At 43.9% G+C, this 22400-nt stretch overlaps 1 protein-coding gene across 2 annotated transcripts in view; it reads right to left on the bottom strand.

The window, feature by feature from the left end:
* Positions 1-22400, bottom strand: part of LOC144799931 (chloride channel protein ClC-Kb-like) — a 238100-nt gene that overhangs the window by 21423 nt on the left and 194277 nt on the right. The window contains exons 20-22 of one of the 2 annotated variants that reach the window (XM_078671560.1): positions 16224-16262; positions 6479-6583; positions 2085-2171 (exon numbers count right to left, since the gene is read on the bottom strand). In XM_078671560.1, coding sequence (XP_078527686.1) covers positions 2085-2171; positions 6479-6583; positions 16224-16262 — 231 coding nt within the window. The remainder of the gene's footprint in view (positions 1-2084; positions 2172-6478; positions 6584-16223; positions 16263-22400) is intronic. The other variant, XM_078671561.1, reaches the window with a different exon arrangement.

Below are 22400 nucleotides of genomic sequence, written 5' to 3'. Positions count from 1 at the left end.
GCTTCTGTCTCCTTATTGTCCCAGCACATATGTTTTACACAAGGCTGTCACTGGGCCAATAAATACTTATTGAAACTTCCTGATCGCCATCATGTGTATTTTCTGAGAGAAGCAAGCACGAGTGTCTGAGCGAAACATACTGTACTGTTTTCCACGATCCCTGAGGAATCATGGTTGTCATGTTCAGTAGTTGCCAGAGAATATCTACACGACTGTGAATACAGGGGGGTGGTATTGGCACTGTATTGCTAGCTGGTCTAACGGCTGACATATCCGGTGGTGGTGTCCGGAAGTGGTTGGGACACCAAGCCCTCAGTTTAGGTCATCCAAAACACGCAGGTCCTGGGGGTCTCCTAGGAACTACACAACAGTACCCTCATCTCAAGACTTCATGAACAAGGAATTCAAGGATATGTCCTGAGAAGGATCACCTCCTTCCTCTTCAACAGAACACAGCAGGCCAGACTCTTCCCTTACACCTCCAAACCCAAGAAGTTAATCTGTGAAGTCCCCAAAGAATCCTCCCGTAGCATAACCCTTTTTAATGTGTACATGGCACCCCTCACCCACATCATAACAGCCCACAGCATCAACATTTTCTCCTATGCTGACAACTCAGAGCTCATCCTCTCCCTCACCGACGAGAACAACAATACCAGAATCAACTTCATCTCCTGCATGACCAACGTGGCCAATTGGATGAGGGAGAACTGCCTAAAACTCAACACAGACAAAACGGAGATCCTGATGTTCGGAAACAGGAGCTCCCCATGAGACTCCTCCTGATGGTCAGCTGAACTGGGACCCAAACCCAACCCCACAGACCACACCAGAAACCTTGGTAACATTTTAGACGACAAACTCATTATGAATAAACCTGGTAAACGCAGTGACCTTATCTGGCTTCCTCATTCTCAGAATGCGCCGCAAACATTTTTAACGGTTCCCCATGCCCATGCGACACTGTCACCCAGGCACTCATAACCAGCATACTTGACTATGGTAATGCGCTCCACATCCACATCTGCAACCAGCTCACTCAAAGACTCCAGACCATCCAAAACACTGCCGCCAGACTCACCCAAGACATCCCCAGAGGAACATACATCACTCCCTACCTCACTGAGCTACACTCGCTAAACATCCAGAAACAATGACAATTCAAGTTCCTCGTCCACACCTTCAAAGCCCTCCACAACATGGGCCTGCTTGCCTCATTGACTGACTTCAGCTCTACCATCCAGCCAGACAACTACGCCCAGCGTAACTTGCCCTTGCACGTGCCCCCACATGCGCATAAGCAAGTCAAGGGGGTGCTCCTTCTGCTACATCGCTGCCAAGACCTGAAATGAGCTCCTGCAACTTCTGCAAAAAAACTGAAGACCAAGCTGTTCATAGGAGCTCCACCAGAACTACCTGTACCGAGAAACACTGCATGATTCTGTATACTGTGACTGCATGTAGTTTTCATGCTGCAGGACTCTGGATTGCAATATTCGGATATGAATCCAGTGCTATGTGGGGGGGCACAACTGATATATTTGATCCTATGAATCACATTAGTTCTGGGTAGACTGGCGACCAATGAATTATAGGAAAATGAAATTACTATTAGTTAAAACTGCTTCTAAAGCCTATTGGATTCTAACCCAAACATTTGGAAAATGTTGTTGACAAATACACCATTTAGCCAAGCTTTTTTCAAAATATTGTTGCCATCTACATGTCTGAAGGGGCAGACTTGTTTGCTGCATGTGAAGACTAGTATTTAACAAAGGTCATATGCTGCTACAGGTTCCAATTTACAAACCAGCTGGGGACAACAAAGTGCTCTGAGACTTCAAGGAAATATTGTTTGCTGAATTCATGATGAAGCAACCAGGGTTGATTCCAATACCTTCTCTGCAGCCATCAGCTCATCAGAAGCTCTAGATTAGCAGATTATTTTAACATCAGAAAATTCCAAGCAAAGCCGGCATGCTGAGATGTGGCACCTCTCCACTGTCCTGTTTAACTGTTCATGTCAAATAGTTTGTGGGCTCACTATATGTGTTACAAAAGCAAAATATAAGAATAACACATACCTCCTTAAGGCTCACCACGCCAACCAGTCTCCCCGTTGATGTGACATATGCTGTCCTCAGTCCCAGCAAGTTGAAAAGATCATAACACTGTAGCCAGAAATTAGAGCAAGCAAAGTTAACGTTAAACCTTCTAATAGAAGTGCAGACAAAGCTGCATCTGCTGATGGTATGATCTCATGCTGAATTATATTTCTGTGTATAACATAGTCTGCTGCATGTAATATAGTCTGCTGCAAGGCCAGGGGCGTTCTATCATGTTTTACCTCAAAGCAGCAACAAGGAAAATATCAAGAAACAACATTTCACACATAATACAGCGAAAACACATTACATCGTCAGAGGAGCACTGTCGGTCAGTGTACTATTGTTTCATCAGAGGAGCTCTCACAGCCAATGTTTCTATTGCATCATCAGAGGAGCAGTCCCAGCCAATGGTCTACTGTATCATCAAAGGAGCACTCACAGCCAGTGTCCTATTGTATCATCAGAGGAGTACTACCAGCCAGTGTCCTAATGCATCATCAAGGGAGCACTCCCAGCCAAAGTTTTATTGTATCATCAGAGGATCACTTCCAGCCAGTGTCCTATTGCATCATCAGAGGAACAGTCCCAGCCAAAGTTCTATTACATCATCAGAGGAACAGTCCCAGCCAATGGTCTATTGCATCATCAGAGGATCACTTCCAGCCAGTGTCCTATTGTATCATCAGAGGAACAGTCCCAGCCAATGTTCTATTGCATCATCAGAGAAGCAGTCCCAGCCAATGTTCTATTGCATCATCAGAGGAACAGTCCCAGCCAAAGTTCTATTACATCATCAGAGGAGCAGTCCCAGCCAATGTTCTATTGCGCCATCAGAAGAGCAGTCCCAGCCAATGGTCTATTGCATCATCAGAGGAGCAGTCCCAGCCAATGTTCTATTACATCATCAGAGGAACAGTCCCAGCCAATGGTCTATTGCATCATCAGAGGAGCAGTCCCAGCCAATGGTCTATTGCATCATCAGAGGAGCAGTCCCAGCCAATGTTCTATTGCATCATCAGAGGAACAGTCCCAGCCAATGGTTTATTGCATCATCAGAGGAGCAGTCCCAGCCAATGTTCTATTACATCATCAGAGGAACAGTCCCAGCCAATGGTCTATTGCATCATCAGAGGAGCAGTCCCAGCCAATGGTCTATTGCATCATCAGAGGAGCAGTCCCAGCCAATGTTCTATTACATCATCAGAGGAACAGTCCCAGCCAATGGTCTATTGCATCATCAGAGGAGCAGTCCCAGCCAATGGTCTATTGCATCATCAGAGGAGCAGTCCCAGCCAATGTTCTATTGCATCATCAGAGGAACAGTCCCAGCCAATGGTCTATTGCATCATCAGAGGAGCAGTCCCAGCCAATGTTCTATTGCATCATCAGAGGAACAGTCCCAGCCAATGTTCTATTGCATCATCAGAGGAACAGTCCCAGCCAAAGTTCTATTACATCATCAGAGGAACAGTCCCAGCCAATGGTCTATTACATCATCAGAGGAACAGTCCCAGCCAATGTTCTATTGCGCCATCAGAAGATCAGTCCCAGCCAATGGTCTATTGCATCATCAGAGGAGCAGTCCCAGCCAATGTTCTATTGCACCATCAGAGGACAACTCCCAGCCAGAGTCATGACGCATCATCAGAAGAGCGCTCTCAGGCAATGTTGTAGGGCATCATCAGAGGAACACTCTGAATTTTTAAGTTTTCGCTGGTGTGTCAACACCATGTATGTGTTCTGTTTGATGTATAGCTGCCACCAGAGTTTTTCTGAGCAGTAAAATAAAAAGGGGGAGTGGGACAGTGGGCAGGCTTTTTTGTATTCCTCTGTAAATATAAAGTTCTGAAAGAAAGCCTCGCAGTTCACTTGTGCTGTAAGAGCATCATTTAGTCAGATAGCATTGTAGATAAATTCACTTCCTAACCCCACTCTTTGTAGTGTATAAATTGTGCAGTCCCATATGATCCGAGCATACACCTTATATAGATAATGAGCAGTAAGCTGGGGCAGTAGTTGCTGCAGTGAAGAGGATCTGAGGATCCCTGGCAGGTTGGGGTGTGAGTGCTTTATTTCACATAGCTGTCAGCAGCCTTTTGTGTCTGCTTCCTTGAAGTCTTCATGTATTCATTTTTTATGTCTTCCTTACACCACTTATAAAATGTGCTTGAGAAGGTATCGTCTGCTTCTGCTTTGTGATAGGACAGATCGTACGTGGCAGTTGCAATTTCAACTTTAGTGATTTCACCCCCAAGCTTACTTCATCCTTGAGTTTCAGGAGTTCTACAACTTGAAAGAATCATTCCTCCATCTCCCTATCACCTACAGCTTCTGTGCTATATAGCTTCCTGTAGTAAGCAGAAAACCCGTCAGCTATTTCCTGTGGTAGGTGCACTATATTCCTATCAGCATAGATGGTCGGTATGGTTACTGCTGCCTCTCATTGTATGAGATGCACTGTCAGCAGCCTGTCTGCCTGCTGTTTCTGCATGTTCATAGTGACAGGCTTTAAGATGGTATAGTGTGTATTCGGCTCTTGAAGTGTAAACGGTATTAAGTGCCAGCTTGGCTGTTTCTAGCTTTTGCCTGTTGCTATCTGCAAGAGTCATTGTATAATCCTGTGTTAATAATTGTATATCCCTTTATCTTTCTTCTGTTCGCTTGATATGACTGAATCTCTCATGATTTGCCCCAATTGTCTATTCCCAAGCTGCACAAAGGACTTGCAGAGAACTCAGCGATTCTTTGTTCTCTCCAAAGTAGGTCTTAACATAGACTTTAGTAAAGTTTTTTCAACAGGTAGTTTGCATCGTGAAACGTTCAGTGTCCATGGCTTACAATTGATACCGTAAGTCCCCATTCTAATAGTAACCTAGTGTGTGGGTTGTCTTATTGGGAGTCTTTAGGAGTCAATGCATTTTTAGGAGTCAGTGACTGTGATATGAGGAAGTAGTCTAGTCTCGAATGAGTTTTGTGTACATTTGGTAGAAAAGTGTTTTATTTATCGATGGGAAGGATAAGGTACTATGGGCCAGATGTAGGAGGCCATTTACCGACCGGTAAATGGGTATTTGGGATGTAGGGGCATCATTTTACAGAATCGGTAAATTTACAGATTTGGTAAATTTACCGATTCTGTAAAATACCGAATCGGTATTTTTACCGATTCGGTAAATCCCAGATGTAGGTGGGACTCTTCTGAGTCCCAAAGGCCCTACAGATTCGGTATTTTACCACCCAATCCAATTGGGTGGTAAAATACCGAATCCAGGTGTGCATGCACATGTGTGCATGCACACCTAGCCATGTGACAGACAGACAGACATGCCCTTAGGGCATGTCTGTGTGCCACATGGCACACATGCCCGTCTTTGGGGTGCTAGAGGGTGTCAAAGTGACACCCCCTGCACCCTTGCTGAAATCGGTAAATACCGAATCGGTAAATACCGATTCGGTAATGCCCATTGATTCCTATGATTATTATTTAAACAAAACAAGGGAACCCAGGGCGCAATATGCTAAGGACCTTGGGTAGGTACTTAATTTTTAAAGAAAGTGGTCCTTAGACAAGAGGAAGATTTTAGGAGAATGAATATAGACCAAATGGAGCTATATTTTTATAAGAAGTGTCCAGCCGGACAATTTATTATCTTGATAGAAATAATCACAAAACGATAAAACACAGAGTGTGATAGAAGCGGGACACCAGCCGATGTCCGACTAACACACTAGGGGAACACAAACAAAAGGGAAAAGTAGTAGGCAATATCAGGTCATCTGGATATCGTAAATCATAAAACAGATAATCCACAATATACACATATGCATGAAAGATTTGTGTCAGCTATGCATTTAGTGCATTTAGGTCGACGACGTTTCGAACCTTAAACAATATCGGTTCATCCTCAGGACAAAGAATAATTGCCTAAAGAGTTAACATTCACAATTGTCCCCACGGTGGAGTGAGGCTATGGGCTTCTATAGTGAAAATGCATATCTGGACTTCTGTGGAGCAGGACAAAAGTCTATCCCTGGTTCCTCAGATTAAAATGCCCGTTTCTAAGTCCCTGTTGAAGAAGTGCCAGTTGTGCCTTAGGATTCTCTGTGTGGTATCAGTTGAGTTAGCTGCAAGATGTCCAGTCTGCTTACTCTTTGACAGCTAGGAAGTCTTCCTCTGACGTCACCATGCTAGACTTAAAAAGAGTTAACCTAACTCTCCATATAAAACATAGCGGCATGCATCATGCCACAGAGCATGATTATTCTGTGGTTGCAGTGAGTTATGTCAGTGGAGATTGACTCTAACAGTTGCACTGTAACACCTACAGCTAAAACAAAAACAAGAAACTGATTGTGCTGCTACAGCTCACCTGGTACAGAGTCTCCTTCTCCACCAGTCTGTAGGGTGCCGGGTCAATGATCAGCTCCTCCATGCGCACTGTCTCCTGTAGCTGGCGGCATTCCCACTCTTCCACCTGCAGCAAAAGTAGAAGACCTTTCAGTGGTGGGGTAAGGCGGTAACTGGGTAAATTAGGTAGGTGACTGTCAGAAGGGCATTTAGAATGTCTTGTGGTTAGAAATTAGAAAGAAAGTGAGCTGGTAAAGAGAGGTGGGTGATACAATCGGGGGATCGAGGAGCCAAGATGCTCTCGGGGTCTAGTAGTTAGGTGGCCGCTGAATGCCATAAATAAAGTGGGTGAGTAACAAGACACTCATTAGACTATGTAACCTCAAGCACCTTCCATCCTACTTCCATTTGCTTCCAGACAGTACACAGAGGATTGTCCTAGATATTAGGTTTAGGCAACTCCTAGTCCAGAAGGTGCACGGTTCGCAATGGTGTGTCCCCAAACAACAAAGATTCTTCTTTGGTTGGGATAGGGAATAGGAATGTCATACATCCTAGAACCTTTTCCCTTTTTTATCTTGACATAACCTACGCGCTAGTTATGTCCCCCGTAGTGTGACCCGAGGAGGATGGGGCAGCTGAAAAGGGCCACATTTCCCAGTCGATATCTAGGACTACAACCGTCCTTTTACCAAAAATGTAATGAACATGGGTCTGATGTGACAGGCAATATTTATACTTCTTAACTTTACAGGCTTTCTTTTCTGAGTTCTGGAAAAGCTTTGTTTTTACCCATCCTGGAGCTTTCTTTACTTCCTGCATTTTCTTTTACCTGATGCTTCAGGCTACTGTAGTCCTCTTCCTTGTGTGTAGAATAAAATAGTGGGAATGTTTATGTTTTGGCGTTGTTTGCATCTTTGTTATTTACTTAACTGATTTTGAAGTGATATTTGTATTGTTCCTAAGCCCCCCCCCCCTATTAAAGGTAAAAGAAATGGCTTGGCCTAAGGGTTTAAAGGGACAGAAAGGAGGTCATTGAGACATGTCAGAAAGGACATGGAGCGACAGTACAAGGGCATGTAGTCTGGATGACAGAGGAAATTAGAAAGATTATAGAGGCAGTCACGTGGAAGGTAGTGGGTAGATGTTAGGAAGGATTTGGCATGGGGTGAGGTGAAGTAAACATACGTGAGAGAAAGAGAGAGCTGGAGAGAGAGGCGGATGGAATGGACATGTAAAAAAGGACACACTTACCAAAAGTGCTTTATCATCACTACTCCTTGACAAAACCATCTTAAATTTACAAACCATTTTCAGAAGAGCGTACAAATGATTCCCTGAATAACCGCATTTAGAAAGAGATCCAAGCACCCGGTCCCTTGTCTGCTCCCAAACACCACCAATTAGAGAAAGAACCAATGACAGCAGAGAAGAGAGGATGAGACGCAGCCACACAAGAAGAGGAGGAAGGAATAAACCCCAAACCTTTGCGGATTTAACTCTTTCAGTGCTGGCCAGATTTATCAAGTGGAGGGATTGCGCTTTATGATGTGGCCTCGTGCTTTGATCTGCCAATGACGAGACCCCTTTTAGACCCTGCACAGTGCTGATGAAATGCGGACTGTCACTGCTGCAGAGCCACACATATAGGGCCGTATGTACTAACACATTTTCCCATAGATACAGATTGGATAAAACTCTTTGATACATCTGGCCCTTATTCCTGTGTTACTGTCAAAGACCAGTTGGTTGGGCAATCGCAGCAAACCACTTCACCAACACGGGGGCCCCTCTCTTATGGACAGTAACGTAGAACATATAAAGATGTAAAATGGCTTGGCAACCTCTGGATCCGCAGTGGGAGACTCTCTCTGGAGACATGCTGAAGGACAATGAAACTGTGCTTGTAAATGGGGAACGGGCATTTCAGCACAGGTAGCAATGAGTGTGCAGGTAACAGAGAATTCCCTAGAAACAAATAGCACATTGGTCACAGCGAACAGCATGTGCCCACCACTTCTTGTTCGGGATGCACTTAGAGTTAACTGCGCTGTGGGCTTGGAGAAATCCCTCAGACAAACCTACACCATACTGTAAAGGGTTAAAAGAAACAAGGAGTAGTGGTGAGTGTGAGGTGGAGAAAAGTTAAGTAACTTGAACCTCCAGAATAACTGAAACTGGGATAATCAAAGCACACCTCCCCATAGCACTAAGGCACACAAACTAGGTGACAGCATGCCCCTAAAGCACCATAATGAAGAGAATTTCTGAGTTTGAACTGGGCAGTATCTTGCACATGTCTTGCAAAGTCACCAGCTTCTAACCTGCAGCTGTCTCACCAGAGACGAAGAGTGTGCTCTTAAGAAAAGCACCCTTCTCGCTCTATAGGAACATGCTAGTGTAAGTAGGATAGTTAGTAAACACGCTAGATAAGTATGCTTTCACTTTCTCATGAAAAAAGAACTGGGGTAACTGCTCCCTGCTGGGCATGATGGGATACCGGAGGGCTGCGAGCCCTTAAAGGTGCAGTGTCAGTTTTCATACTGGCATTGGTGCAGCGTATATGTCTACATTGACCTGATTCCTCCACCCCATTTCCTTAGGAAAAAGGTTTGTGAATGAGGTTTTTTTAAAGAAAGGTTTGTTTTCTGGGTAATTTTTCTGTTGTTTAATATTATTACTTTGGTCTCTCTAAAAGTAAATTAAAGGAATTATCTGATTTAAGATTGTAATGTGAAAATGGAACACAAAGGAAGATATATTTTTTTGAAGAAGTACTCCAGGAACCAGCACTAGGGCGGGACTAGTCAGTGCTTATGATTATCAATGGAGATCCCCTGAAGGGGAAATATATTTACAAATACGTTTTTTTCTACTAATGATTCCAATTCCAAGGTCTATAACGTGCGATGGTGCATTCAAACCACACCCAAAAGTTACAGCACCCGAAGAGTCATTAATTCTGGGTGCGGTATAACCCCACAATTTTAATGTGGGACTAATACAGAACCTTGCACTAGGGAAATTATATTGCTTTGTTAGGTAAGGAAGCTTATTATCCGACAATCCTAATATAGGCTTCCTCGGTATGATCTCACAGTCACATGGTTCTCCAAAACTCTCAAAACATAGACTTATCCTTGACATAGCCACACAGATGTGGAGGAAATCAGTAGATCTATGGATTATGCAGTAAGCCCTCTCCACCCACGCTATATGCACCACCTGTCACCAACTACAAGCTCTCCATGCACAGAATTCCACAAGCAAATCTGTAAACTCTGCAGAAAGAAAGATAGCTGTATGCTATTTAAGGGTAGTGCACCCTGCCCAGAGATATCTTTTCATGCACTTGGGAATTCACCATTGAATTTATGAAGGGTTAGACCATTACATTCTTGGTTATTGGAGGAAAGAAGAAGTTACTTACCTGTCACAAGTGTTCTTCCAATGGTATCTTCTCCTCTCTATCCATGTGTGTGTGTGTGTGTGTGTGTGTGTGTGTGTGTGTGTTTGTGTTTGTTGCCAAAATGGCCAGGAATACTTGTTCTATTAATAAAGGAGCAGATTTAAAGGCAATATTAAAAGAGCACTTGAAAATGTATCTCAATAACCACATTCCTACACTTTTTCCACATATAGGGGCCGATTATGATGGCGGATTTCCCGCATCCACCGGGCCGGCGGAAACCACCGCCGGCCCGGAGGATGCGGGAAATCCGCCGGGGAGCCCTGCAAGACCCACCACCATATTAGGATGGCTGGTGGGTCTTCCTATCTGTCCGCCGCCTTTCCGCCGCGGGCGGATTGCGCCCGCGGCGGAAAAGCATTAACATGGCTGGCGGTGTCTATCAGACACCGCCAGCCATATTAGGATGACAGCGGAAAGATGCCTTTACACGGCGGCATTTCCGCCGTGTAAAGGCATACGGATTTGTGTTTGGGGGCCCGTTGCGGGCCCCCAGGGGTGAAGGGGGGTGGGGGGTGCACATGGGGGGTACCTATGGTACCCCCCTGCATTTGCCTGCACAAAGCGGCAGGCACCGCGAGGTGCCTGCCGCTTTGTGCATGCAAATGCACAACTTACTTTTTTAACATTGCGGCGGGTGCTGCTTCAAGCAGCACCCGTCGCAATGATAAAAATACAGGATGTGACCGCCAGGGTGGCGGTCACATCCTAATTAGCACGGAGGGACCGCCGCTGCCCCTGCGGACGGTCCCTCCTCCTCTAGGGTGGCGGATGGACACAAGTCCGTCCGCCATCCTAATGAGCCCCATAATATGTGCATGAGCCACAAGCTCCAATACTAGAGGATTGTATGTCAGAATATCATATACAGAAATATTGTCTGACATAAATATTATGTCCCAAGGTTCATTTACAAAAATATCACCCCACTGAGTCTGTATTGTCTTCTATTAACTGCAATGGGGCAATATTTTATAAATGATATTGCAAACATGATATTTACATACTTCTAGTACCACAGCTTCTCCATGTCAGATTTAAGTCGCAAAGAGGGCACAACCTAAATAGTAATATGTACACCTCACAGACGAGGATGGTGGGTGACACGTGAATCTATGACTGCATCAGCACTGGAGAGATGTAGCTCCAGGTATGTTCTTTCTTTTCTCCGGCATTGGATTTTTGATGTAGTCACGTGAAAAGGATGCAAAATAATGATTACCCATGAAGACGTGACATTTAAACTCTACCAAAACAGTGTTTCAAACACAACTGTCCCACTTGTATCTCAGCTGTGGGTGTCTGAGTCCAAGCCGCAGTGTTTAGTGTATCTATGCAGCATTATCTGGATCCTGCGTTGCAAATTCTCTACAAGGAAATTTCAGCATTAAAAGACATGTCACCACATTGTCCTTTGTGATGTTTGTAAGCCTGAGTATTTATACAGCAGAAACCAAGCTGAAAGACAATGGAGAGGTCAATAGTGATGGCAACTATGACTTGCATCCAAATGGGAGAGCTGTCTTTGTTGACATCATAGCATGGTAGGAGATCAAGGGCCAGATGTAGGTCGGTCGGTAACGGCCGAAAATCGGTATTTTCGGCCGTTACCGACCGGTATTTGAGAAATGGTATGTAGGGCCCTGTATTTGACAGAATCGGTAAATTTACCGATCGGTAAATTTACCGATTCTGTAAAATACCGAATCGGTATTTTTACAGATTCGGTAAAATTGATATGTAGGTGGGACTCTTCTGAGTCCCACTAGCATTACAGAATCGGTATTTTACCATCAAATTCAATTTGATGGTAAAATACCGATTCCGGTGTGCATGCACATGTGTGCATGCACACCTGTGCCATATGACAGGCAGACCTGCCCTTAGGGCAGGTCTGCCTGCCACATGGCACCCGAACCTGTTTTGGGGGTGCTAGAGGGTGTCAAAGTGACACCCCCTGCACCCTTGTGAAATTCGGTATTTACTGATTCGGTAAATACCGAATCGGTAATGCCCATTCATTCCTATGGGCTTTAAATACCGATTTTCCTCCGATTCGGTATTCCAGCACATCTGGAATACCTACATAGCCACCCCTCTGATTTACCGATTCATAATTACCGAATCGGTAAAATTCGGTAATTATGAATCGGTAAATCAATCCTACCTACATCGGGCCCCAAATGGATTACTTCAGGTCAATTTGTTCCTTGAAGGGAGTGTTCTCTTTCTTCTTGAAAGTGTTTGGTGGTTTTTCTTAATTGTATTTCTTGTTTCAGGTCTCCCAATTATCTGATCACATGTACTGGATTCACCACCCAGGATCTTGATGTTGCCAGCTAGGAAGGGTGGTGGTTGGTGGTGACTGCCTTGAATATGACACAGGTTGTTGTGAAGAAGGGAGCTTGCTCCTCCTTCTAGGGTACTTTTTATTCCTTGGTGCCAATATCTAATGTATGATACAACCCATCCTGCGATATCCCAATAGACAGATGTTCGAACCACAGACAATTTATTTGCCTTTTTAAATTCCTTTGTTAAATCTCTCTTATAATATTAACATCTCTATGGATGTGATTACGTGTGCTCGGGTATAAGATCATTGCTTATTGCATGAGATAAATAACAATATTCTGTGGACCATAGTTTATTGGATGCTGTAAATAACTCCAGTTTGAAGGTGCTCCTGCAAAAAAAGGGGCGTAAAATGCAGATGTTGGTGCTTATTACACCAAAATACGCGTATCCCGTTTTTTTCTTGGTCCTTAGCCTGGTAAATATTAGCAGGTTTGCTGGGCTGCAAAAGGCAAAAAAGTATTTTTCTTAGTGGTGATGGGATATTTGATAATGGCTCTGTTGTCATTGACATCCTCAATCTGGAGGCCTCAGCTACCTCTCTTGTGGTCATTATTGTCAACCCTGAGGCAAAGAGACTTTTGTTGCCACTGTCCCCATCAATATGGTAAATAGAAAGGAACCTCTCCAATGGAGGAGGATGTCTTTGGAGGCAACCGCTTCAATATTGAGCTCAGTGGCAGAAGTGGCCCATAAAAGAGACATTTGTTGACTAGTTTGTTCAAACTAAAGAACAGTTCACAGATTTTGAAGACGTAGAATGTCGCTCAAAATTGAGACAAACTTCACAGATGGGCATCATGCCCACGGCAAAGTCACATTCGTCTCCCTTGAATGTTCATGAATCCTATTGTCTACCTTTTGCCTTGTGTTGGGATTTCTGAAGTTAATGTGTGAGGATCTTTGAAGAGTGTAAGAAAGCCTCCCACTCATTTGGCCAAGGAAGAAGTCGGCACATCCTTTGATGCAAACCTTTGCTGTATCATCCTCATCACTTTCTCTCTGTGCAATCCCAACAATTGTTCTTGGATTGCAAATGACTACATTTTACTGCCTTTCTTGGCCCACATGACTGTCTCATAGGGAAATTTGTTTCACAGAAAAGAGGTGGTTCAAATTTTCTGCTCATCGGTCTTGATAATACTACATTTAGGGCCAGATATACTATTGCACTGATCGCTAAAACTGGTTGTACTTTGAACCTAGCATTTTTGCGACCAGTGTGGAATTTTATTAAACTACCCATGTGCCATAAGGTTGGTTCATAAAACTCCAATTCGCAGTGGGTTACAACCTGACCTACCTCATTAATATTTATGAGGTAGGTCTTAAATTGCGACTTGGTTCACTTGGGTACACTTTCAGGGACGTTGGACTGCAAGGGTCAGCAGGATACCATATCTGTAATTGTGTTTAGATAAATTAAACACATTTCAAATGCAGCTCGGCTTTCTTAAAGGAAACACGGCTGCTTTTAGCAAACAAAGGTGTTCTATTTTTGGGTTTCACTGAGGGTTGGCAGTGGTTCCCCCCTCTACTGCCAACTTCCACTGAAACTTAAACAAAAATTGACAAAGGGGAAGGGCTGACAAGGGGACCCTTTCCCCTTTGCGAATCGGTCACCTCCTGACATGTCTGTAACTTTGCAATGCTTTGCAATCAGAATTCCAGTCGCAAACCAGTGACACATCTGTCTGCAATTTGGAGGGATGCCCTCAACAGGACCCTTCCAAATTTAGATTCAGTATCCTGTTGTACACCCATTTTACGATTCCATAAACCTTTACCAATCCTTAAATGGGTTTAATACTTAATATATGTTAGTGGTGGCAAACCCACAAATTTTGCAGTTGCATTCTTGTTTGTAAATCTTCTCCTAATCGTGTGTTGTGAAAAAAGGATGGCTGCACTAAAAAGAGGTGTTACTCGAGATAGGGTGCATGGGGCTATGGTATTGTAGGAATCTGCCTCTGAACTGATAGCGAATGGATGGTCAAGCAATTCGAGTCCCCATCATGAAGTCTTGCATACGTCCCAAAGAAGTTGATTTAAAATCCTGGCTGCAGTGGGATTATAACCACTGTTTCCAGTGTATGAATTCTACATCCGTCTCCTCGGGCCATTATCACTCACAGATTTTACAAGTGGTCACACCATAGCATAGCATGGTGTAGATGGAGTCGCGCTCGGACCTTCCTTTAAAACACTGCTTTCCCACAGGATCATCCTTCCTTGTAAGGTGCAATTATTTCTATTTTTGATGGGCAAGCCTGTTGGAGTAGATTAAAGAAAAACGTTCTCCAAACAAGTCTGTATCCCCCTATTAAGCCAAAATCTTAGGAGCTGACAGAAGACCAGGAGGTTGACCTCAGTTTCTGATCTTCACCTCAGCAGCAAAGATCTATTGAGAACTGTTTGAAAAAAATCTCCCCTTCGGTAGAGTTATTAAAGCCTTCAAGCGAACTTTTTTTTTAACCGGAGTCTTGGTAGAGTTATCGAAACCTTCAAGTGAGCTTGTTTTTGCACCGGAGTCTTGGTAGAGTTATAAAAATCTTCAAGTGAGCATGTTTTTGTACCGTTAGTGTTTCAGCACTAATCAACAATCTGCCCAATATGGCGGGCCTGGCTGCTGTCGTTTCAGAGACATTGTTATGACTGGAATGAAATCCCTTGCACCAAGCTCTCTGCATATGTAACAAAGAATGTTTGGGCATTTAGGGTTAGTGTGACCCTATGTGTGTGAGCTCTTAGTTTTTTATCAACTTCTTACTTGGTGAGGACAGCAAAAGTAGCGAAGCCAAGGACAACGTTATCCGGCACAGCCACGTAATTATCATCGCTTCTGGTCTGTGATTGTTATCAGTGGACAATCTCTCTGGCAGATGCTTTCTCGGTTCCTTCTAACAAATCTAAAAAATCTTATGAAGGTTCCATCTTGGGTACCGCCAACCCGAAGCAAACTCTGGAAGAAACCAAGATTTGGCCCTGGGTACGCCAAATCTCTACATCATCTAGTTAGAGCTGACAAAAATGTATTCTGTTCTCCAGGAATTCCTCCACACTTCTAGGGCTACGCCCTTTTCACATACAGAAGGAGGCTTATCATTGCCTGAAATCTTTTCTGTTACTTTTTTAGAGTGAAACTGCTTATTCAATGAATGAACAATTTTTTCTGATACTTTAATCAATTTAAAATTGGGATTAAATGAAACTGATTGCTCTAAATTGAAATTTTATGGAACTCTCATTGAAAATAGTAACTGAATACTCATCTTATACTGTAAATTATAAAATGTTTATCTAAAAAGGTACATAAAAATAAGGCATATCTAAAAATGATAAGTTACAAAATTCATATCTGTAATTGTAGGCAAATTAAGGCATATTTACCACTATATAAAAATCAAAACGCATCTAAATCTGAAACAAAACTAATCCATGATCACGTAAAACTGCAACTAATGTGAAAAATGTGTATTTAAATGTGCAAGTAAATTCAAATTTCATGATCCAAAATGAAAAATAAGTAAATGGCTTTCATTTCATTTATTTTTATTTGGATAATTAAAAGAAATACTAAGGCAAGTCCAGCAATTCTTGTATCATTGTCACTCTCCCTAGTAATGTTGTTGCGTATGGAATTAGTATGAACACTATCTTTCCTACTGGACTAGGGAATCCATCATTGGTCCATAAGGGCTGGATCCATGCCCAATGTAGGGATACTCATATGGAATGTTTCAATACATTTAAATAGTTATCCAGATTATGTGCCATGGACCGCCCCTCGAGGCACCCCTACATTAGGAAGTCATAAGGATAGAGAGGAAATGTTTTGTTGAGAGTAACCACGCCACCAATCCACCAACACCAACCACACCAATTGACACCAATCATGGCACCTGTGTTCATTTGCCTTCCCCATACACAGTTTTCCTCTCACCTCTCTAACAGTCTGGGAATCATACACTTCCCTTCCATCCTGCAAAGGAAACTGATGGTTAACAGGCTGCTCAGCCTCAGGCGAACAGACACAATATGATGGACTGGCACCCAAGATAAGAGGCATCAAATGCAATGCTGTGAAATAAGACAAGTTTAGGCCCACCTATGTTGATCTGGGTTCAAACAGGATTCAAAGCAAGCAGAAGTAAATTACATGAACTCACATACAGAACCACAAAAAAACGTTCTCAAAGCAAAAGCTTTTTTGTTTTCTACAACTGAGACCATTTTGCTTCAGATGAAAATGTGAGAGATGGATTTTTTTCAATGGTAGATATGACACAAGTTTATAAGGGAAGAATGAGAGAAAAGAAAGATGTGCTGTCTGTTTGAGCGATGGAGAAAGGAACACAGACAATAACACAGGTCATATCTGTAGAATGATGAAAAACATAAGAGAACAAGGCAAGGGCAATACAATAAAAAGAAACAAGATACTTCCTGCGGTACCCCAGAGTTAGCATATTCAGTCATATGTTGGGATAATTCTTTGCCGTCGAGCTGGGAGTGTGACAGTGATTTACAATAACAATGTACAACATCAATATACTCGAAAGGCTTTAAATCATGGTTGTTTGATAGGCCAATCCCCTAGTGCAAACAGAGAATGAGGTGTAAGTGCACCCCACTTCACTCCTTCATGAGGCAACCAAAACTCAAATTTCGAGCACAAGTGTGCATGGATGAAGAGTGCGTGAGTATCAAGTGGGAGGAAGGATGACTGCGTATGAATCTATGAAAGATACCAGTGCTGAAGAACAGTAGTTACAGGTAAGTAACTTGTATCTTCTCCAGCATTGGGTACTTCAAAGATTCACATGCTTGTATCAGAAGAGCAAACAGGAAAACAAATTCAGCACAAATATATGGCAGCAGAAGGTGGGAAAGGAGGCTCACCTTAACAAAATAGATGAGGAATCACTGCCTGTCCAACCACTGACTCCCTTGCAGCCTTAGGTTCTAGGCGGTAGTGTCTTGTGAAAGTATTGCAGCTCTTTGAAGGGGCTCCTATCCATCAATCTCCAAGTGATAGTCTTGCGTAGAGAGCTACCAGACCATTTGTAGAGCACGCCATTGCAGTGCCCCAATAGGGTTGCTTTGTTTTTTGTGGTAGAGCATGATAGCAGCTGCTGGCCATCTTGCTACCAATTGTCTGGAGAGACAATACCCTTTCTGCAGATGCCCAAAAGTCATCAATAAATGATTAAAAGCCTGATTGAGTGATGAAGTAACCTATCTGCCAAACTCTCAGTTCATCCGCTCTATTTTGCGCCAACTGGACCGTCAGTTTTCCAGCGGCAGTGTCCCCACTGGCTCTGGCATTGGAAAATGTATTCTGAAGCCCCAATGGTGTACGCAGTAAGGACATCAGACGGCCCGCCTTATTTAGAGCAGACTTCTGATGTCCTTCATTTTCTTTTTGTCACTGTCAGGTAAGAACAGAAACAAATAATGACCCTCACACCCTGGGATAAAAGTAGGAGGTTGTGAGGGCCATTAGCTTTTTGTTGTTCAAAAACAAACTCAAACTTTGGGAGTTTTTTACTGAGTGTTCAGTCGATAAAACACGGTGGCAACGTACCAAACTTTCAGTACCTTCACTGAAGGTATGGAGATCACTGGCGCACTAATGGATGGCGATCTCCTGATTTGGCTGATGACAATACGGCCGAGGTGTTTTAGAGAAACAATGGTTCTTTGACCACTGAAGCTGAGGAATGCATGCTGTGAGCTCAGTAATTTTCTTCAAATAAAAGAAGTTTTTTCTAAAGAAGCTTTGTTGTCTTGGATTTATTACCTCACCGTACCGAATATTTACTTGGTACATTTGGCGACAATTTGTTTGGGGAAATTTTCCCAAGAATTATGGGACTCGCAGCCAACGGCACTGACATGTGTGCCCAGTAATTGCTTGTTATCAGGAAAACCTCGTCAGGGAAGTACGTTTTACTAGGAGGTTTGGCTAATCCCTCCAGCCTATCGCAGCAAGAAGCTGAACTTGTCGGCTGTTGAGGAAAACATTGCCGGATGTGTACGCCTGTCTGAGAGGTGGGGCTACTTGTTACGGTCAATTGTAGCACGGAGCTGTGTTTATATTTTATTTCCCTATTTGGCAGTATCTGTCGTATTTGAAGGCTTTGCAGGTGGTACTTTCCTATTGGTGCGCTCAGCGGAGCACAATCCTGGAAGGATTACTTCCGGTGGCATCTGTCAACATGGCGGAGGGTGATGCATTGTAGTTTATAATTCTGTTTTCTCATTCAATTGGGGGGTAGGTTTTGTAGCGGCTTCACACATGTATGCAAAGTTAAAGCAGTTTACAGGCACACATAGAGGTGTGCCTGCCAGCCAGTCTGCATTGACAGGCACACTCCTATTTTGTGAAGGTACTTTTACTTATTGGTTGTTTTCTGTCATGTCTACTTATGTGCAAATCAATTCATTAATGGAACACCCTGGCAAACCACCTATCAAACGGTCTTTATGAATGAACTATTTTGAGAATTATTTGGTAGCTGTGAGGGCAAGAAGAGGGCAGCAAGTGTTCAACAATGTACCTAAAGTGCCAGCACCCACTGATGAAGAGAGTGAATGGGATGCCTTTTTGGAAGCCAAATCATGGTTACAAAAAAGGTTTTCAGAAGAACATTGTGCTAGAAAGGTTTAACCTTGCTAAGAGAAAGCAAGCTGCGGCTGAGTCTGTTGGGAATGGTTTATCTGCTTTAAGGTTTTTGGCAATTAAATGTAACTATGGTGTGCCTTAGACGCACATTTGCGTGACCAATTTATTTTTGGCTGCTTCTCAAGAAAGATTCAAGAAACACTGTTGTGTTATAAAGACCCATCTTTGTCAGGTGTGATAACTATGATTAAGAGTGTTGAACGGTCTATGAAGTCATCTTTTGTGATGGTTCAGGATGGTACCATGTCATTATCTTTGGTTGTAAATGTGGTTGAGGATGTTGAGCATACCGATTTAATTAAGCTCAAAGATAAAAATGTGAAACATGGGTCTAAAAATGATAACTTTTGTTACAGGTGTGGCTCCAAGGCTCATTTGTGAAACTCACAATATTGTCCAGCAATGGGAAAATGATGTACAAAATGCAAGAAAATTGGTCATTTGTACAGAGTATGTAGTATGGCAGTGGGTAAAAATGCTGCTAAAGAACATAGTATAGAATTGTTGGAGAAAGAGAACATTCTAGATCTGTCTAATATGGTGTTAAACTTAAATGCACAGGAAAAGTGGTGTAGGAAAGTCAAGGATGCTGTATGTCAGTTACACCTTGGTGAGTAAGCTCTTTGTGGAGATGTTATGTGATTCTGGGGACCCTATTACAATTATTTCGGACACCTTGTTTATTTCGCATTGGGGTAGCATTGTGAGGTTGAAGTAACCAGATGTGCACCCAAAAGCATATGGTGATCAGGACATTGATATGCATGGGTTCTTGAGGATTGGATTGTTTGTTTAAGTAGGAAAGTAATTACTAAGATGTATGTAGCAAAGATGGGAAGACTTTTAGTGGGTTGACAAGACCTGCTAAAATTGTGAATCATTCTCTTTCCTGGTGCAGATGCTCCTTTAAGGCTTTCTAACATCCCTGTGGCACATGTTCAGGTTGTAAGTCAACCAGATTCAGCCTTTTTCTGTTCAGATTTTCCTGATATTTAAAAAAAAAAGTTGGGTGTGTAAACAATTATCTACACTCTATTAAACTTATAAAAAATATGCTGTGCCTGCATCACACCAGGTTCGCTCTGTACCTTTAAGTGTGAGGGATGAGTTAAAAACGTGTTTGGAGCAAATGTTAAGTGAAGGTATTATTGTGTGTAAGCTGAAGCTTTAGAGTGGGTGAGCCTCACTGGGATAGTACGAAAAAGGGATGGAAATATCAGGCTGTGTGCAGATTTGCGAAGCTTGAATAAGAATATTGTGGGGGAGAGTCATCCATAACCAAAGGTGCAGGAACTGTTGGCAAACATTGGAGATGCGTCCTTTTTTCTTTAACAGACTTAAAATCAACTTACAATCAAATCCCATTGGATGAACAGTCCCAAAGTCTCACTATGTTTGTCAAACCTTTTGGTGTATTCAATTTTACTAGATTACCCTTTGGCTTGGCATCAGCAGCCAGTGTCTTTCAGAGACTAATAGATACCATTCTGGAGGGTATTGAAGGTGTTCAGGCCTTCCAGGATGATGTATTGGTTTTTGCAAAAACATTGGCTGAACACAATAAAATCTTGAAGTCTGTGTGTTCCAAATGCAAGGAAGATGGGATTACCCTTAGAGGAGATAAATGCAAGTTCAATGTACAGAATCTTGAGTATTTGTGTCACACCATCAGTTTGAACGGTATTTCCCCAAAGCATTCTCTCATTAAAGCCATTCAAGACGCACTACCTCCCAGGGATAAGGACTCGCTCTGGTCTGTTCTTGGATTGGGGGAGTATTATTCATGTTTTGTAAATGGATATGCTTAAATAGTACAACCCTTGAGGGACCTGCTCAAGAAAGGTGTAAAACACAAATGGACTGATGGTGTTCAAAGAGCTTTCCAAAATGTTAAGTATCTAATTGTATCTGCACCAGAGTTATCACCATTTGTGGCTGGAAACAAGAGTATAATTTTGGTAGATGCCAGCCAGGTGGGGTTGGGAGCAATGTTAACAAAGTTTGTTCTAGGTAAAGAGCGTACTAATGCATTTGTTCTCACGATTATTGTCTCTGGCAGAGACACGGTATAGCACTATTGAGCGTGAGGCTTTGGCATGCCCGCATGCCCTCCCCTCCGCCGACTACATCCTCCTGGGGGACCTCAACTTCCACCTGGAGAACAACAACGACCGCAACACCAGCACCCTGCTCGACAACCTCGCCAATCTTGGACTCAAGCAGCTGGTGTCCACCCCCACCCACCTCGCTGGACACACACTCGACGCAGTCTTCACCTCCAGCACAGACATCGACTTCTGCCACGCCACAGAGCTGCAATGGACGGACCACAGCTGCGTCCACTTCACCTTCAAGAGAACAACGACCCACCACCACCAGCAACAGGCAGCCCGCAGAAGCTGGAACAAGATCACAGCAGACCAGCTCGCCACCTCCCTAAGCCAGCACCCTCCTGCCAGCTCAGCGAACCCCAGCCAGGCCGCCGACAACCTCACGAAGTGGATCAGCATCTGCGCGGACGAGCTCGCCCCGATGAGGACCCCGCCCAGCAGACCCGGCAGCAAGAAAGCCCCGTGGTTCACCGACGAACTCAGGAGCTCCAAGAACAACTGCCGAGCCCTCGAGAAAGTCTGGAAAAGGGATCCTACACCAGACAACAGGACCACCTTCAAGCTGGCCACCCGGAAGCACCACCAGCTGATCCGCGCCGCCAAGAAAACTGCATTCAAGGACCGGCTGGACAACAACGCACACAACTACAAGGAATTCTTCAACATCGTGAAAGAGCTATCCAACCCCAGCGCAGGAAACAACGACATCACCCCATCGCAAGACCTCTGCAACTCCCTCGCTTCATACTTCCACAACAAGACCAAGGACATACACAACAGCTTCAACACCCAAACAACGCACACCAAGACCGATCAACCACCCCCCACCACCACCCTTCTCGCCTGGACCCCGATCAGCACCGAAGACACCATCCGCACGATGAACTCCATCCACTCCGGATCACCGACCGACCCCTGCCCTCACCACGTCTTCAACAAGGCCGACGCCGTCATCGCACCCCACCTGCAAGACATCATTAACACATCCTTCGACACCGCCACCTTCCCCGAGAGCTGGAAGCACGCCGAACTCACCGCTCTACTCAAGAAACCCACAGCGGACCCCACCGAACTCAAGAACTACCGCCCCATCTCGCTCCTCCCGTTTCCCGCCAAAGTCATCGAGAAGACCGTCAACAAGCAGATGACCGCCTTCCTCGAGACGAATGGATCCCTCGACCCCTCACAGTCCGGCTTCTGAGCCAATCACAGCACCGAGACCGCCCTCCTCGCCGCCACCGACGACATCCGAGCCCTGATGGACAACGGAGAAACAGCGGCCCTCATCCTCCTAGACCTCTCCGCAGCATTCGACACTGTC

This window comes from Lissotriton helveticus, chromosome 12 (genome assembly GCF_964261635.1).
Source record: "Lissotriton helveticus chromosome 12, aLisHel1.1, whole genome shotgun sequence".
NCBI lineage: Eukaryota > Metazoa > Chordata > Amphibia > Caudata > Salamandridae > Lissotriton > Lissotriton helveticus.
Note: the sequence above shows the minus strand (reverse complement) of the source record. Positions and strands in the feature narration are given on the sequence as shown.